Source organism: Choloepus didactylus, chromosome 6 (genome assembly GCF_015220235.1).
Source record: "Choloepus didactylus isolate mChoDid1 chromosome 6, mChoDid1.pri, whole genome shotgun sequence".
Taxonomy (NCBI): domain Eukaryota; kingdom Metazoa; phylum Chordata; class Mammalia; order Pilosa; family Megalonychidae; genus Choloepus; species Choloepus didactylus.
In genome coordinates, this window is record NC_051312.1 from 111,510,916 (window position 1) to 111,530,221 (window position 19,306).

The 19,306-nt window shown below is 34.0% G+C and overlaps 1 protein-coding gene across 3 annotated transcripts; it reads right to left on the bottom strand.

Moving 5' to 3' along the window:
* Window positions 1-971: 971 nt before the first annotated feature.
* On the bottom strand, window positions 972-18,389 carry FAM76B (family with sequence similarity 76 member B). Of its 3 annotated transcripts, none has more exons than XM_037841170.1 (10): window positions 18,228-18,388; window positions 17,353-17,417; window positions 16,418-16,472; window positions 15,240-15,395; window positions 13,899-14,083; window positions 10,816-10,863; window positions 10,550-10,630; window positions 9,773-9,905; window positions 6,988-7,089; window positions 972-3,045 (listed from the first exon to the last, which is right to left on the bottom strand). In XM_037841170.1, the coding sequence occupies exons 1-10, from the start codon at window positions 18,312-18,314 to the stop codon at window positions 2,956-2,958; spliced, it is 1,002 nt and encodes a 333-aa protein (XP_037697098.1). In that variant the 5' UTR covers window positions 18,315-18,388; the 3' UTR covers window positions 972-2,955. The 3 variants fall into 3 exon arrangements, with proteins under 3 accessions (XP_037697098.1, XP_037697097.1, XP_037697100.1); XM_037841169.1 differs by having other exon boundaries at window positions 9,773-9,908; window positions 18,228-18,387; XM_037841172.1 differs by lacking the exon at window positions 972-3,045 and adding an exon at window positions 3,052-5,284 and having other exon boundaries at window positions 9,773-9,908; window positions 18,228-18,389.
* Window positions 18,390-19,306: the final 917 nt, after the last annotated feature.

A 19,306-nucleotide genomic window follows, 5' to 3' on the forward strand; every position in this document is an offset into this window, starting at 1 on the left:
AATGATGGAATTGCAAGAGTCCTTGTAAGAGTGGGGCAGAGGGAGATATTATCACAGAAGAGAGGTCATCTGATGACAGAAGCAGAGAGAGATCTGAAGATGCTAGACTTTTGGCTTTGAAGATGGAAAAAGGGCCCACTATCCAAGGAATTCAAGAAATGCAATTTTAGAAGCTGGAAACGGCAAGGAAACAGATTTTCTCCTGCAATTTCCAGAAGGAACCAGTGCTGCAGACACCTTGACTTGAGCCCCGTGAAACTAGTTTTGCACTTCTGACCTCCAGAACTTTAAAAAAATTGTGTTAAGTTACTACATTTGTGGTAATTTGTTATAGCAGCAATAGGAAACTAATACAAAGCTTTTGACAAGTTTTTATTGTGAAATATTGGATTTAGAAAAAGTACAAAATGTCAACAGTCAGATGTGTACAAGTACAGTATTTCCATAGTCTATACATGTGAACAGCTTAACAGGTTCACCGCAGAATGCATATTTAAATCAACACAATCTAAAAAGGACTGCAATATTCACAGGCTGTTAATACATAAATAACTTGAGCCAAAATGCTCTCACTGGTAAATGCTAATAGCTGAAAACAGGCTTAAAAGCACAATAGAGCACACCATAGTATTTCCTTACAGATCCACATTTAAGGGATATTAGCTCATTATGTCAATACACTACAGATCCAGGGCTGGGACTCAACTACTAGTTTATACAATTGCAAAAAATTTAAGTTATAAAATAAGGTCATGGAATAAAGTCAGAATATTTAATTAGGACTAAATACTGTGAAGCCCCTAAAAGGTTTTTAGCCTTGGAATTTACAAAGCTTAATTATTTAGACTAATTTTCAATTTTCACTCTGTTACCTAAAAAAAGGGGGGGAGGTGTCAAATGTCTTTTGTAGCAGCTGCAACAAGGTATGAGAACTATCAAAAAAAAAAAAAAAAAAAAAAAAAAAAGAACTATCACAGTTTATTTTAAAACCATAATGACCACTGAGGATTGACAAAAGGCTAAGAAATCAGAATATGAAGCATAAGTTTGAAGAAAGGTAATACTATCTTATCAACTTTTCAAACCCTGCAAACATTAAATTCCATGTTAAGAAAGTATCTAGCATGGTTGAGAGTACTAAATTTAGGAAGTTTTACATGAAGATCTCATAAAAATAAACCAGTTTAATTTTTCCAAGTCTGACTGATTGAATCTTTTGCTATCATTTGAAAATTAACCTAGGTTATGTATTTCCAAACTAGAATTATGTGGTATCATGTTATAACAAATAACCATAAGAATAATATACTGAAGCACAAGCCATATTAAAAATAATTGTAACAATCTTATGTGTTCTTAGGAAAGACAATCATTGATATGACATTCATAGTCAAGGCTTGTTTAAAAGGAAAACCTTCAACAATGATAATTTAATAAGTTTACTTGATACAAATTTATCTTCATCCTTAAGTTCTTAAGAGAAGGAACACTTTCACTCCAAACCAGTGTATTCTAACAATGTCTGATGCTTTAAAATAAATCATTGTTTTAAAATAACAGTGTTAACTTAGATTTATTAAGTGGAAGATCAATTCTATTACAGACTGAAAACCACTACATCAGAATATTAGTCAATAACCTCACATAGTCTATTCTACCCTACCTTAACCTTTTAGAGACAGTTTTAAAGACTCTGAGACAGTTTTCTAATAGTGCCTGAATCCTATAGCAGATTCCAATTTATTCAAAGATAATAACAGATAGAATTAAAAAGTTATTTAATTTTTTTTCTAGATTTGCTTTAAATCTACAAAATAAGTATGGAATACATAAATATTAACTTAACCACTTTCTGTTACAGAGAAAGCAGAAATATGGGCCACTGTAGAAATATACATTTTAAAAAAATTTTATAAAAGAAAAAGCAAAACATGTAGCTCACATAATATAAACATGAAGCCATGTGACATAAAAAATAAAATTACTCTATCAAAAGTGACTTAAAGTTAAAACTTTGGGGAAGTATTTTGACATAAATCAATGACTAACAGCTTCCCTTGTCACTGAGAAACAAACCACGAAAGTCATCTAAAGTCTATATGCATTATCAGTTAGTTTTAATGCAACCTCAAACATTTTACTAGCAATTTTGATTTCCTTTTGAAATAGGCTTCTGTACATATGCATTTATATACAAACATTTATTAAACATGATTTTAAAACAAATTTTATGTACAAAAGATCAGCATTCCTATAAATAAAAACATTAGGTGGCAAAAAGGCACTTGTAAGTAAAAATCTACAGTAGTTTATACAAAACAAAAACACTTTTTACCTTGGATACTGTACAATAAACATTAATTCCTATATCATAATGAAAATCTAGGTTACTAACTAATGTTAATGATGTAACTTTTAAAAACATATTTACATATACTCCGAAGTTCATTTAATAAAAGCACCATGATTCTCTCCTAAGTTCATGTTGATGTAAAAACACAATTACCAAAAAAAACCAGTGTTCAACATTTTCCTTGTTCAAAAGCTTTTGTATTTCTAAATTGAAAACGGTTTTTCTGAAATTAGCATAGTGTAAAACAGAAAACAAAACAAAGAAACCCTGCTGCTTTGATGTAAAACCCTACCATTATTGCATGTTGCATTTTTATAAGGAGCACTACTCATGCACTCCTTTAAAACTGTTCAATACTATTGCTGGCAAAAAAGTTCCTGGATATCAAATAATCAAAAATTTACTTCAAACCAGTTGAAGCTTTATTTGAATGTTTTGACAACTTAAAAAATGCTGTGTATCAGTTACAAAAGTGAATAGGAAACACGCCAGCTCATTTGGTGTGCAAAAATATTTTTCCACCATGCAGAATTTAAGGGCTTCACAGAATTTTTTTCAAATGTACATATTAAACAGAAACAGTAAATGTGTAAATTACTTTCTCAAGGAGATGTTAGCATGCTTCCACTTTTGTCAAACTTTTTACCCTTTGACAATGCTGCAACCTGTTTGAGTAGTTCTCTGTTTTTTGCCTGTGGGAGACAAAAACATTCAAAATTAAAAATAATCTTTGAAATATTAAGAGTTATGCTGAAGAATACTAAATTTTTACTGTTCTTTTCATTTATATAACAGGATTTCACTAAAACACTAAAAGATTAAATGAAAGAATTGGTAATATTTAAATTTATCTTTAATGTGGGATATACAGAAGGAAAACTCTAGATTGGTTTATCAGCTCCCTTAGTAAATGTCAGTATTAATATAATTATTATCCAAAGATACCACTGGTTACAAAAAAGGCAACTTAAAGTGAATCCACCTATAAAAGGGGACCAAATTTCAGAGGAAATAGGGAGAAAAATGTTTGGCCCTTTTTCTTAAAAACATCAAGTGAAAAAACTATGAAAATAAGTAATATTTTATAATTCATAAGATCAAAGAATAAATCAATTATTGAATTGAGCACACTATTTCCCAACACACTATATAAGGTCTTTCATTTGACGTTTACTTTTTTTATAGAACAAGCATTAAAGGTCAATTTTGCCAAAATATTCAAAGACTTTACCACTTTGCCAAAGGGATTCTCTTAACTTAATTTTATAAATTTTCTTTGGGAGTACCCATCAGAACCACCTTTTCTGATTTTCTTTCCTTTATTTGCCATATAATCTCTTGGCCCTAGCTTTGTGTGTTACCTGGGCAGTTACACATCATCAGTTTTCAATTTCACGAGAACTTGAAATATATTTTTGCTAAGATTCAGAATTTCACTTTGCCAATGATCTGAACCAAATTCATACTTTATTATCAGATCTTCCATCAATCACTGACAAAGACACTGTCACTGAGCCAATGTGCTATGAGTCACTAGTTTTAATGGCAGAGGAATGTTTGAATAGGGGTGTCAGTGAATATTTACATATTTTTACTGCCCTTTTCTCCCTTTATAAGCTCTCTTAACTGTGAGAACTAAGATAATGATCAAGCACTAAGATAAGGACCCAAAAAGGGGAGAGCTTTCAAAACAGTTTGGAACTTGAGTGCTGGCCTAAAGGTAACAAATCTTTAAAAGACATCCTTTGACTTATGATTGAAAACCATTTTCCTTAACAGATCTCAACATTTTTATCTAGACAGGCTTTCTTAATCTCAGCACCTTCATCTTCTACTCTAATTCTAACCTTGGTATGATCAGATAACATCTGCCTCCTCTGTATGCCATTTTAAAGCATTTTCATGAAATATAAACCTTTTTCAGGCTTTGGGCTTCCATCCCCCGTCTCCAATTTAACTCTCCATTGTTAACACCCATGACCTCCAAAAATGCAAATATTCTCAGTGCTATCTTATATATGCAAATCAAATCATTTTTTATGTTCAAAAGCATGATTAACAGCGTTTCCTTATTCAATGGTTATGAAATGGTGTTAATGAAGAGCTTCAATTTCAAATTGAATTCAATTTCAAATGTAGAAAACCACCAAGTATTTAAAAGTATATTTTTCCCTTTAAAACTTAAGAGTTTGAGAAACTCAGGGGACAAATCAAGTGAGCACACTCATGATCAATCATTTTACTACTGAGCTGACCAGTCCTAGTCAATGTGGTAGTTACATTTTTTTTTGTTGTTAGCTATTATATATTACTTAGTATAATATTATTTAATTTGTACCACTATTATAAACAATGTAACATATTACTTAATTTATAATATTGGCTAAAGTTGGAAATATAAACAGAAAATTTTAAAGTACAACTTAATGAAAAGCATAAAAAAAGGGTATTTCTGCAAATTTGCCTCAGAGACCTCCACCAGATCTGTAAGCTACAGTTACATAAAAATGTTTATATTGACATACCAAATCATTAAAAAATGAACCGCCACATTATCTTTTCTCAAGCGTCATTAAGACGTAAGTTTTCAGAGCTATTAGCAAGGTAAATTTTCTATTACAGAATTTAATTTCTTATCACATAAAGATAAGAAATATAGCTAACCATGTTTACTGACCTGAGTAGAGAACCTTACTGGTACACTGGTTGCTAAAAGGGATGCAGTAAAAAAGAGGGCACCTAACTAAGACTATCTCTAGCCATAACACAAAAATATAGGGAAGTGGTCTGATAAAAAGGGGGAAAAAGATGAAAGCTGGTAACCTGAGGCAGTAGGAGCCAGGGAAGATCAGGAGAAAGTATAAGTAAGCCTGAGTCAGCATTTGTAGGTTTCAGTGTCACTACTTACTAATTGTGTCACCACAGTTTCATCTGTAAAATGGGGATAACACATAATTTATAGTAAGGAACAAATAAGATAATATATGTAAAATCATGTAAAAAATGTCATACTTCTATATAAATATTAGTTACTATTGTATTGTATAAAATTTTAGCTTCCAAGAGGAGGTGGGCTTAAGATATCAATCAGGCTATGATGTCAAAGAGAGGTTTCCATGTACTTACAAAGTATGATTAAAAACAAATAAAAAAACAAAAAATCTGCTCTTTCCAACAGTGGGAAGTACCAAGTTTAAATCATATTTAAGTATTGCTTACAGTTTTTCTATCATCTCATTCTGGATTTACTCCAGAGTTTTGATTATACCTCATTAAATCAGAGATCATCCTGCAGAATATTTTGTTCCAGGTAATCATTCGGCATTAATAACTGAATGGTAAAAATAATAATATCATAAACCTAAAAATAATTTTGCTGGTGGACGAAAAGCATAATTCATGTACAAGAAGCCCAAAATATATGGACAATCTCTCAGGATAGAGGGCAGATGGGCATTTCCATTAATCATCACTCATTCAACAAATTATTTGAATGCCTACTTTGTGCCAGGACCTATATAGGTTCCTCATAAAAATTCTTTGTAATAGTAAGATCAGGTTTAAGACCATGTAATCTGTACTTCTAGTTTTAGGAAGCTCCTAAATCTATTTATCAATCCTATTCAATTTACACTACTTGCAAAGAAGTATGAAGAATACAAAACCAAAAGAAAGGAACAGCAAATAGCCCTTGATGTAACATTAAAAAAACAGGGCAGTATTAATATCTTCTTTCCCAAGCTGATCTCTCCTGTCAGGTGAAACCTGTGTGTTGGCACCTTCTATGCTTTTAAGACTTAAAAACTTAACCTTAAAAATCCTGTATAATGTATAAATCAGAACATGTAATTAACTTAGACTGGTCTGATTTCTACATTTAAAAAACCTAGGTGAGAAAAGACTTCCATAAGGTCATAATTTGTACCCATGCTGGATGCTCACCATCTCTGTGCCAGGTATCAGGTACCACTTTCTTTGTAACTGTGGTGACTCTTAGCTTCACAACAAACCATTCAGTTGTTCTGCATATTTTAATCCTTGTTAGTAAACTATGCAGTTCTCTGAGGTTCAGGTGAATCACTAGAGATTCTCTGCCATGGCATATAGCAGAATCCTATTTGGCACTTTGCAAATCATAATACAAAGGTTAAAGTGCACTCTCTTTTGCCTTGTTCACTGCATGCAGCATACATTTCCTTAATTCAAAGTTCCTGAGAATTGGTAAGCTTTTGTATACCTACCTCCTTTCCTAGTATCAGGGAGGAAATAGGAAGAATGACTGCACAGTTTACTAAAGATCTTGTTTTCATGAATTTGATTTATTGTTTTTGGTCCTATATCAATTCAACATGCTCTAAGGGTATCCCCTCCTCTGAAAACCCCATTTTGAGGTTTAGGTTAAAGCTTCCAGAATTAATGTACTGAATCACCTTTCAAGTGATTCCAAACAATAATGGCATCAGAACTAAAAACCATTATAAAGTCAGAACCAAAGGTGAAAATACACAATTTATACACATACGCATAATCCCCATACACTAGAGATAGCAATACCAGTTTAAGTCAGTGAATGCTATTAAACAAGTTCAGCCCTCCTTACCTAACACTCAGTTTACCTAAGGTGTGTCATTTACCTGTAATTGTTCCACAGTTTCTTTGTGAGCTTTTTCCATACTGTTCATCTTTGTTCTCAAATTTGACTCTTGGTACTGAAAGTCTGCCTTCAGTTCAGTTAACTGAGGGATTGGGGGGGGAGGGGGGAGAGAAAAAAAATATATATATATACATACACACACAACCCATTTTTAATATTCCTTCACAATAAACTCAAACTTTACCCTATAAAGTAGTTTCCTGAGTTTTTAATCCTATCTAGAATTTCTATTTTGTGAAATGATGAATTCCATCTATTTTACCATAATATAATTTTAATATTTTAGGTAGTATCTGACCATCAGTACAACTGCCTTTTTTAAATTTTGTTTTAAAGGGGCTTCCCTAGACAAAGACTTTGGCAGTTAATATTCCAATAGGAAATCTTCAGGGTTAATACCTTGGAAAATGCTTCAATTAAAATGTGCTTCACTTCAATATAAACAAAGTAAACATTAAAACTGGTTTCAGGTTTAAAATAATCTTTCAATGAAAAAAGGAAAAAGTTTTATACAGGGAAAGTATAAAGAGGAATAGTCTTATCAATATAAGAAACTAAGTCAGTAGTTTCAGGGAGCAAAAAGGCCACATAATTTTTTCATAAATATGACAAACATGAAAGTACAAAATCTCATGACTTTAAACTAAAATTAAAGATGGTATTATATAATTTCATTACCAGAAGCATACAAAAGAAAGCTTTGGGTTATTTTTAGATAGTTTTCATTAAGTAAGCTTTTAAAGGTTTGCATGTTCTTTTTTGTAATAACCTAATAGCTAGTAAACTGAAAGATGCACAAGGACAAGGGAGAAAGGAAGTCATGTTCTCATATTCTTATCTTTCTGAATAAAAACCCTTACTTGAGTCAAATTCAAAGAATAAGTGACTTCTCTCTCTACCGATTTTCTAAATTACAAAGGATTTCCTGTTCTGAAATGCCAACTAACACCAGCTCAAATAAGATAATAATTCTATTCACTACATTGTGTATTGCCTCTAGACTGCAAACTTCTGCAAGACAGGGATCACGTCTCATTCATTTCCTCATCTTTGTATCCCCATGATCAAGTATAATGTCTGACTTTGGAAGTCACTCAACTATTTGTGAAATAGATTGAGGAAAATAACTTGGTTGTTTCAGGCTTACTTTAAAAGATAAATTTGCAAATATGTAGTTATAGTGGGCTTACAATTATTATTTTCCTCAAAACACTACTAATTTCAATCCCCTTAAGTGTTTTTTTTTAAAAAAAGAGGAACACTAACAAAAGCAGAAAACTTTTGACTAACTATACAAATACAGAAATCTAAAAAACAGCCAATATCCCACAATTGATTACTACTTGGTTTTGAAATCAACAATATTTTGCAGTAAATTTACTATTTGATTGAATTTTTATTCAGGTTAATGCAGATATACCTGGCTTTTGTGCAATAAGTCTCTCTAAAATATTGAGTATAAAACAAATTTTCATAAAAGCTCATTAATTTAAAAAATCCTGCTGTTAATCAAAAACAACTATAAAAATAAGGTACCCATAACTATCCAATTTATATCTTCTGTGTTAATCCTAATGTTCATATACTGAGTATGTGTAAACAAAGATACAAATAGATTAAAATAAATTTAAAACCACTAACCATGAACTTACAGGTGAATATAACATAAAAGTTGTTGAGTGCCAGAGGTAAAAGCCAGCTCAGGCTGAAGCACTCATTGCTATGGATACTCAGAGATGGATGTTTCATAAATATATTTATAATCATGTCTTATTTATAATTTCAAAAGGAATGTTTTTAATGTCTCCTTATTGCATAAGATGTTGGATACAGTTTCAACTAGATAGTCTGAGGATCATACAACAAGTACAAAAATAGGCCCTATTCTTAAAAATGACCAAACATCATTAATAACAGCTATACCAGGAGCTGTAGTAAGTACTTTGTATTTTCATTTAATCATCACAACCATCCCATGAGATGGTAATAATGTTCCTGCTTTCAAAATAAGAAAACCAAAGCCCAAAGAGGTGAAAGTACTCTACTGAAGGTCACAAAGAAATGTGAGAACTGGGATGTAAACTTAGGTATGGCTAAATGACTTCAGTGCTGCTATTCACTGCCCTATACTTGTCCATCATTACGCTATTCTGATTTCATAGCATAAGACAACCTTAATCTGTCTATAATATGGTTAACATTCCTCTTTTCACTAAATAGGCAACATATTTGATTTAATTCCTCTTGATCTAACTGTTACATAAAGTTCTAATAGGTACATTTACTTCCTACAAAATGACCTATTGCTAATCACTGACTACTAAAGAGGAAATTCCCGTAGCATTACTTTCCATCAGTTATTTGGTTTGGATTGCAATAAATAGAAGATCAGTGCATCAAAAACTCTATATTCAATTACTTTCTTAAATCACAAGGGTTCACACAATATTCTATCTCAGCTGCAAATTAAGACAAATTTAGGCTATTTAAAAATTCTATACTTACTGAAGACTAATTAATGTTCAAAAATTATTACAATTCTAGTTAGCTCTAAGTTAATTCCTACGAACTAAAATTCTGAAAGAGAACTTTTATCTATATCCATTAGATTCAAATTTGGGCTTTTGGAATTCAAATCATTATAGGAAATCATACACAACAAACATAACCAAATCATTAAAGGAAATCTAGTAAAATTTGTAATTCTGAAGCAAGAGTCAAGATGTAAATAAATCTTACCAGGTTTCAGTGAACCATATTCTTACCTTTTTATCTTTTTCTAAAATGGTCTGGTCTCTTTGCTGTAAGAGACGCTTAAGTGACATCACTTCTTCTTTCAGTTGACTTATAAGGACAAAATTGTCTGTTCCCCCACTATCTGCTGACTGATTTATGGAGCTACTAAAAAGAAAAAAGTAAAACACAGTTAAATTAAGTAGAAGGAAGATTAGCAGGTGTTCAAATTGCATAAATTAGACAATTCCACAAACATCCTTAAGGCTAATGCAAAAAAATATGTACCTGACAGAAATGGATGCAACTGGCAAATTACCTTACTAATGGCACACATTACATACACCTGCAGAAATATAATTCAGTATTAGCTTTTAGGGGGTCAATACTTCTAGTGTAAAGCAATAGGCAGCCAATTTGTACAGTAACATCAGCAAACTTTTGGCTAATGAACTAAAACAAAGTCACGCTCACAATATTTCAAATCTAAAAACACTTTCCAAGCAGGTCAATTTAAAATATCACATCTAGATATGTGTTTCTCTGAAGGATAACTAAGATAAAGAGAATGTTCTCTATTCAGTTTTTTTTTTCTTTTTTCCAACCCAAATTTATTCCCCTAATAGAACAATGGTTCAGTGCCACTTTCTTATTGTCAAAATTAAGTTAAAATTTTTAAACTTAATGTTTATTGTCTGAAGTGACCCAAAGAAGCCAATGTAGAAAACACATGTTTTTCTTTTCTCTAGTAATAATTGGCCATCAATCAACTGTTGAATTTTCATAACACTAAAGGAATTCATTTTTACCTATCTCCATTAGATGGCTTAGATTCCAATTTGGGCTTTTTCTTTGGAGTTTCATTCTGAATTGCTGCAGAGGATTTATGGCTGAAACCAAACATTAATAAGAATAATTAGAATAAAAAGGGCAGAGGCACCAAATGATGAGTTATTGTTCTCCTAAAATACTGAGCACCACAGAGTTTTTAAAGACTAAGTAACAAAGTTAAAGGAATGTGACATTTAAAAAAATACATTTCCAAATACTTAAGAAAATATATGAACACATTTACCTTTGTTTCCACAGTCCCTGCTCTTGTTCTGGACTGAGATTGCTGATTCTGAAAAATACATAAATGATATCCAAAAACAACACTTAGTCAACATCTGCATTAAAAGCATCCTTTCCCAATGGAATAAAATTATATATGTTTATTATCTTTTGTTCAGAGAAAGGCATAATCAAGTCTTCAGTCTGAGTTAATACATATTGAGTGAATCACATTCCAATGAGATAAATTCTAATCAAGTGACTATTAGCCATTTTAAGATTTTAAGAAAGACAGATCGAATTTTCTTTTTAATCAGGCCTTCCATAATTCAGTTTAATATCCTACTAAAGACTGGGGTAGGTAAGCATGAAAACCACCACAAAAGGGTTCTAAAATTATACAGTTTGGTAATCATAATAATAGGTGCCCTTAATATTTCAGACAAAAGATACTGTGTCCCAATTTAAGGTTGCAGCCTTCCTAATAATCCTAAACAAAGATTTTTCCTTTGGCATAACTCAGATTGTTCAGATTTAGTATGTCAAGTTGAATCAAGAAGTATCTTATTTCTTTGTCTCTTTCCTAGTTTTCCTAAGAACTCTCTCCAATGTCTCTAGATCTTTCCACAGTCAGTATTCTGGAGAATTAAGGCTGAAAATACTGAGAAACTGTCATAACAACTGATTATACTTTAACTTATAATTAATGCTGTAATACTACTTCTTTTCCATTATGACATAATACTAATAATCACTTTGTGATCACAGTGAATGCTACATTCTTCTGCTTTACTTCCACATTAGCCAGTCCTTCAAGAATGCCTAGTTTATTCATTCAACAACCTGTATAGAGCACTTCTTATGTACCAGACACCATGTATTTGTATGATGTAGAATTTCCTCAAAGCATATGATATGGTATACCTTAACTGAGCTGCTGTCAAAGTAGAAGGCATACAGTGTATAGTTAAAAGATGTTGGAAGACCTAGGTTGTGTGACCTTGTACAAATCATTAAAAATTCCAGAGTCTCAGTTCCCTCATCTATAAAATGGGCATAATATATATATACACACACATATATATGCATATAATATGTATAACATGTAATATCTCATAGGGATATAAGAATTAAATGAGTTATGTATGTTTATATGCACTAAGTGCTACTATGTAAAAATAAATATATGTATTTATGTGCGTATACTATTAACCATTGTTTTGGCTGTGGAAGTTTTTTAAGCAAAAGTAAAAACAGACCACGTTCTTAAGAATAAGTTATAAAGAAATACCAAGTTAGGGAAATAGCTGTAATTATATCAACCGGAGTTACTCTTCACTTATGGCAATCAATGATGACCCTACTGAGGAACTGAACTGCCCTTTTGTTTCACTCACAAACTTCATTATAAGCATTAGCAAGTCATATAATCACACATGGATTAACAACATAATACATATCTCAGTGTGAGAACAATCACAGCAAAAATGATTTATCAGAAACTCTTGTAATTCTAATCTTAGCTTCCTGAGGACTGGCCATTCCTGGATCCAATTTGAGCTTAGTTTTGTTTTTTTTTGCTCTAATCACCATATATTACAATATGCATGCTCCTCTTAATGGTTCTAATCTACTCAACTAAAGACAGTACTAAACTGGTTGCCTCCTCATCAAATGGTCTATTATGTCATTTAACTTGTATTTCTTGAGTAACCAAAAAGAAAAAAAAAAAAGTCAGTGCCTTCTTTCTCTTCAGTTTTGAAACCTGTCATTCTTTCAAAAGATTAGGTTACAGACAATTTGATCTTTATAAACATACTGATTGTGTCCTTTCACATCATGCTAAGAAAAATTATCTGTGAAAGACAATGGAAAAGGGACATTTTGGCAAAGTCTTAGTAATAAGTCTGACAGATGCTATTATGGGGATATAGTTACTTTGTCTTATTTCTTCTTAAAGCCAAAGGCAAAACAAGGGAGATCTGTGTTCCTTCATCCCTGAGATACTCTGATATAAAGACTACACGATTTATTTAATATAGTCATATTAGAAGTCATTATGCAGTCTACCATTTTTATCACGCATAGAAAGCACTACAAAGGCAACAGGCAAAACTGAAGAAAACAACAGCAGTGCCTCAATAAAACCCCATAATCTATGATGTGCTTGCCTACAATTTAGAATCAAATCTTGTTAATGATACAAACATATTTCAAAAATATCATCATGTGTCTCTAAATGGTGGGCAAACTGGGTAGAGTCCAGAAATGTAAATAGAACTACATTTTAAATAACTATTCAGAACTTAAGAGAAATTTAGAGAAAAGAATAAATTTTCTGAAAATGGGAGTGTAACATGTCCCTTTTTCCCAGGTTTAATTCTGTGTGTTTTGTGTTCTTGATTTTTCCATGAAGTCTAAAATGATACTGAAAAAACCTTTTATCCTATACACATAAAAAGTGAAGATATCTCTTTTTTTTTTTTTTTTTTCCCTCAGAGCATTTTAAGAATCAAAAGTTGTTTATATTTGAATAGGGTTCTTACCTAGATGTTTTAGAAAGTACCACTAGTTAAAATTATCTCTCACACTTTGGGGACCTCCAAGATTTATAATGGTTCTACTATAGTCACAAAAGATTGTGTTATAATCTGTTATTCAAAGAGACTGAATATATACTTCGTCACTGTTTTATATTTGTTTTTAATAAAACAAATTAAGCAAGGTAAATACAATTTTTACAAGTAAAATTCTAACAATTCTTTGGGCAAAGAGAGAATATTGAGGCTCCTGATAATGTAAATCAATGAAGTGTTAATTAATTGATATATTTGTCTTTTGACCTCAAGATATGCTCATAATTTTAAATATTAATTCTCTAAATGTCATATCTTTTGTTATTATGGTAAATAGCCAAACTCACTCCATGTTTGTAATTTTATATACTGAGTAAAGTGGTCAAACAATCTTAGTCACTCAAGAAGCTTTCCATGCATAATGGAAACTGGACTAGCACACAGCCAGTATTTGCAAGAAGTTAAACACCAACATATGGCATTAAAATGCCAGGGAAGATTTTAGAAAACATGATTTTGAAGTACTTACTTGTGATGGCTACTGCTGTGACGATGGTGATGGTGATGATGTTTTGAATGATGCTGGTCTTTCTCAGTAAGAGACGAAGATGAATTTGAATGTGATGATCCCAGGCTCTTCCTTTGTTCCTTTGTCTTCTGTAAAACTCTCTTGTATGATAAAGTACACAGCCAGCATAATAACTTTCCATCAACCTTTTAAGAAAATGTTTCTATTAGATTAAAAGTACTGTAAACTGATTCTAAATAAAATCAGGAAAGATAAAACTGCTCAGCTTACAGCTCTATTTCACACACATACACATACACACAGACTTTGCAAAAAGGAAGTAAAATTAGACTTTTTTGAAAGTTGGGAAAATGCTTGCTTGGAGGATCATAAAATTGGTGAGGATGAGATGTGGACACCCCACTAGTTTTATACATTTTTACTTTGAAGAGACAAACATGTTACCTTTTTAACTACAGGAAAATATGCATAAACTGATGATATACTGCAAATAAATTTTATCTAAGCATTAATCTAATTTAACCAGAATTCTTCAATTACTATATAATTACTAAAATGATGACATATTTCCCACTACTGTAAAAATTGTGAATTCATAGAAAAAAAGGAGAGCCTCAATGATTTATATGTATATTGGGAGGAGGGAGACTTCTTTCCAAAATTATTAAGACTAAACCTCTACAAATAAAATTAAATATTTGTTTTCTGTATGTTAACACAAGAAGTGCTGGAGGTACATGTTTTACGACTAGGGTACAATGCCTACATGCTTTGGAAAGACTGGGGAAGCCCTTCAATGAGACAGCATCCACATTAACTGAAACTGACAGACAACAGACTTGTGTGATGGCTGATCAGCAAGGCATGCCAAGTGCATGACATGTATACACATGCTTATTTAAGTCGCTGTAGGCAAAGAAGAACAAACAATGGTTTCAAATATGAGGCCCGAATCAAAAGGCACAGGAGTAAATTAGAATTAACATTTGTTAATGTGCCATGAAGTAGTTTTTCATAAGAGAAATACCAAGTAACCATCAAAAGGTTGAGCAGTTGAAAGGAGTTATTTAACAGCAGTTAGTAATTCTCTCAAGCCCATTGGGAGATAAAAGAATAGTACATAATATTTTTTGAAGTATAGTAATTCCAACTGACCAACATGAATGTACTTAATATACAAACGAGGAGAAAACTCACTTCTCCTGCACTTTCATCTACCACCCGTTTTCAGGGACCCAAAAGACAGATCATGTCTCAGTAGTGTATTAATTACAACAACTTCAAACTCATTTGGTATTTTATTTAATTTCTAGAAGATGTCTTACCATAAATAAAACATACCTTTCTTCTTCCTTCTTCCTTCCGATCAAAAGCACACTGCTGTTTGCACTGTTCACAGGTCTGAGGTGGTCCATATTTTTTTTCTGAATTTGTACAACGTTGACACTTGGTGCCAATAAATGCTGCAATTATGTTACAGTACTGACAAGGTTTGGGCTGAAAAAGAGATAAGACACTGCTTTAATTGATATATTTAAAAAAAAGAACTATAAATTTCTGCATAAAACAAGCACAATGTTATAGATATATTTCTGGGATTAAGGAAACTAATAGGAAAAAAAAATGTTTTCTGTCAATTATGTCTCCCTATCATAGTATATTGCCCTGTTGTCTTCAATGACATTTTTCATGTTTCTATTCAGTCAACTAATATTTATTTTAAGGGCCATGAAATTCTACTGCTACTCTTGGAATATTTAAATAAGATCATGAGAAATGTATTAAGGATTTACATAGTATTTTTTAACACAAAAACTACACATGAAAAAAGTCTCAAAGAATGAGAGAATTTGAGGGAATGAACTTCTACCAATTTAATATCCCGATTAGCTTAATTACCATATCACTTATTCAAAAATTTATTAACTTTTCACCAGATGCAGATACACATGAGGCAATGAATATAAACTACAGGTGAATTTTCAATTTACCAAAAAAAAAAAAAGAAAGACACAGAGCATATTCAACACAATCTATAGCAAGCATGTCTTGATATTCTTTGATAATCAAACGTTAATTCAGGATTTTATAGTCTAAGGCCAGTATTTACTAATGATAATTGAAATGTACATGTAGACATAAGACAGAACTTGTGCTAGGATAGTATTGTGACTATTGTGAACATGTGAATTGTATAAAAATAGTTTAAGATTCTGAAGAGCAGGAAAAAGTTTTTATGCAAGTTTTATGGATAATTAGGTTCTCTATCACCTGGAATTTGCTATATTTGTATCTTTAAAGGAAGGAAAAACAGCTTCATAAATTCACTGAAATTTAATATATATATAAATCATGTACTAATTTCATTATTTTTAAATTTTGTTATCTTCTCATCAGGCTATTTACAGAAAATCTCCGTCATGAATATTACAATACATATGTTTAAAAGGCATATATATTTATGTGAAAAACGCTGACCAGTAACAACAGCATAGAATAAACATGTAAAATATACTTACCGTCCCAAATTGCTTCACATTTTGAGCACACTTCTTACAAATTGTGTTAGTTTTGCTGAAAAGGAAATTGTATATAAATGATCAAATTTCTGTAGCTTTCTGAGGTAGTTAGCACAATGTTCAAGTAAAGCAAATGGATGAGTCAAAGATTTGTAGCAACAGAAATTAATTATTCTAATATAGACTACATAGTTTTCCTTTTAATACAAATACAAGGATCTTTTTAGGACAGTATTACCCACATTTCTTCCAACAACTAAGGAAAGATGTTTTTAGACTTTTTATTGTGTATTTTTTGTAAAAGAAACAAAAACTCTAACATCTCCTATCTTAGTTCCAAAATCTTCACATTTGCCCTGACCGCAGAATATCACTGTACAGCATTACATATCAGTGCCTTTCCTAACCTTCCACTGGGCCATTCTCCACTATTATGATGTCCACACCTTACGGAGAAATTATTTATTCTTCTTTTAGGCTATTTTCTTGTGTGTGTTCTCAAAGTGGAATTGCTCTGTTAAAAAGCATGTGCTGTTCTTCCACTGGTAACAAGTTACTAGACTTCATTCCTGGAAGGAAGGTACTGGTTAACACTATAGAACTTTCCTCAGATCCATGTCAGCACTAACGTTTAACCATTTTAAAACAGTTTATAATAACTTAAGAAATGTACGTTTTCATAGCAAAGATGTATATTTTTCTACATACTTTATTCCTTATTTCCTTATGTGTACGCTGAAGGCTAGTTGTAAAATATAGCCATTGTTTTTGTCAATATTCTCTCTCCCACCATGTATAAAAGGTTTACAAATTAAAATTTAAGAAGCTAAACAATTTTAAAAAATATTTTACTACATACAGGATTACCATCTCCAAGTATTCCTAAGAGACAATGCTTTGTCTTTAACAATCAAAAACTGCTCAAATATACAAACCTTTCTTGTTGAAATTCTGATCTGCAGTAAGTACATTTTACAATTGGATGCGCAATCCGACATTCCTGTAATAAAACAACACTCTAGTCAACATCTATCTCAAAGTCCCAAATCTCACTTATTACCCAGCTTAGTCAAATATCTAAAGCATCAATAAAACCTGTCTCCTAACGTGGACAATTGGGGGATTTATCATATAACTGTCCAATTACAATATAATTCCTTAGGGAAGGCATAGGTGTCTTTGTCTTTATTAGATATGGGAGTATGTTACAAATAAATTAAGAAAGCTGTCAGGGCCTGTTTCAAGGAATGGTTAAATGTGAAACTACTTCTTTTGCACCGTTGCTCACAGACAGCATCCCGGCTTTACTGGGATGGAAAGAGCTCCAAATCATAGAGCATTCTGTCCCAAGCCAGTCGCTTCGCTTTCCTGAACAGGGAAGAAGGATGCCATCAGCTTTGCAGCTTCAGATTCCTACTAAGAAAGTGCAAAAACTGTCCCCTGCCTCCTGGTGGAAAGAGAGGACAGACCAGGCAGAACACCGAGATGAAAACATCTCCATCCCAGGGTCTCTGCGGCATAGACAGGTGGCTGCCTCACTCAGCCCCACCCCTAAGACCCCCAAACGTTGCTGGGGCCCAGCCCCTCCTGGACCTCCTGGAAGAAGGGAGGATTCTGTCTCTCTCTCAGGGCCCTTTCCCGGCTGATATACAGGCCCTTGGATAAAGGGATCCCCGGGAGGGAGGCGAAGGCTCCAGACCCCTCAATTCCAAAGCGCCGAAGAGAGCGGGGCTGCAGTGCAGCGGACACCCAGCTCCCTCGGGCTACGGTAGAGGAAACCCCGCCAGTCCGCTGCCCGGCGCCCACGGACCTTACAGAGTTGCTGCCCCTGGGAGAGCTCCTCGAATGGATAACGCTGGGTACACTTGGTGCAGGCGTACAGGGCCGAGGCCGCCATCCTGCTCCTCAGTCTCCTCCTCCTCCGCCGCCGCCGCCGCCCGCTACGAGGCGGAGCCCTACGGCAGACTCAGGCGCCGCCACCGCCTGGGCCGCGGGCTCCTCCTCCTCCCCCTCCCCTGCCTCGAGCCCACCAGGCCTGGCCGGGAGAGCACCAGGCCCCGCGGGCTACGCCGCCGTCTCCCTCCGCCTCCACTTCCGCCCCAGCCCACCCAACAACGCTCTCCCAGCCTCTCCCGCTTAGGTCCCGATAGCGGCGGAGGGAGACGAAGCGGGTAGTTCAATGCGGCTTAGCTGCGCGGCAGCGGATCCGCTTCCTTCTCGGCCTCTCTTCCCCGTCCCCGATTGGCCGCGGAGGTTACCGCGTCACTCGGTCGTTCCTCCCAACTCCTCGCCCCGGCTACGCAGGGCGCTCCCACAAAGGGCGGAAGTTGCTGGCCAATAACAGCCCGACGCTCTCGGCGCGCGCAATCTGCTTTAAATCCGCCCCGCCCTAAGGCTTGGGTCGCACGTATTTCTAGCAGCCAGTCCCAGGTTTGGGTGAAAGCTCCCCAGCTCAATAGGGCAAGTGTTCTTGACAGGTTTGCTGTCTTTATTCTCTCTTTTGCTTGACTTCTATTGGACCGAACCGTTAAGCCCCTCCTAATCCTATTTGTTATTGGCCAGAAGGTAAGTACTTCACCTGGAGAAGCGTCCCCAAGTCAAAGCCCACGCTCTCTCCTGCTTTTAACCCGAGAGAAATGATGGCGTGTTTGAAGTTCGCATTCGTTTCTACTCTGTTTCAATCATTCGACTCAATTGCCACCGGAGAGAACATCACAAACTCTGGCCCACGTTTCTTCCTTAAGAAGGTTTGCCCTTTGCAAAGTCCCCTCGTAGAGGTCTAGTAGCTCGCAGTGTTATCGGCTCCCGGTAGACTCAGTTACGTGCTACCTTGTGACATCACCGGGGGAAGAGGCGGATTTTCTCCTACTACAAGAAGGCGTCCGCTCT

Excerpts from the sequence above, each read along its gene's own strand:
- FAM76B (XM_037841169.1), bottom strand. The coding sequence starts at position 18,314 with ATGGCGGCCTCGGCCCTGTACGCCTGCACCAAGTGTACCCAGCGTTAT. Across the intron at positions 14,084-15,239 it reads AGGAAGAAGGAAGAAGAAAG|GTTGATGGAAAGTTATTATG; the intron begins GTATGTTTTATT and ends TTTTCTTAAAAG. Across the intron at positions 10,864-13,898 it reads CACAGCAGTAGCCATCACAA|AATCAGCAATCTCAGTCCAG; the intron begins GTAAGTACTTCA and ends TGTATTTTTCAG.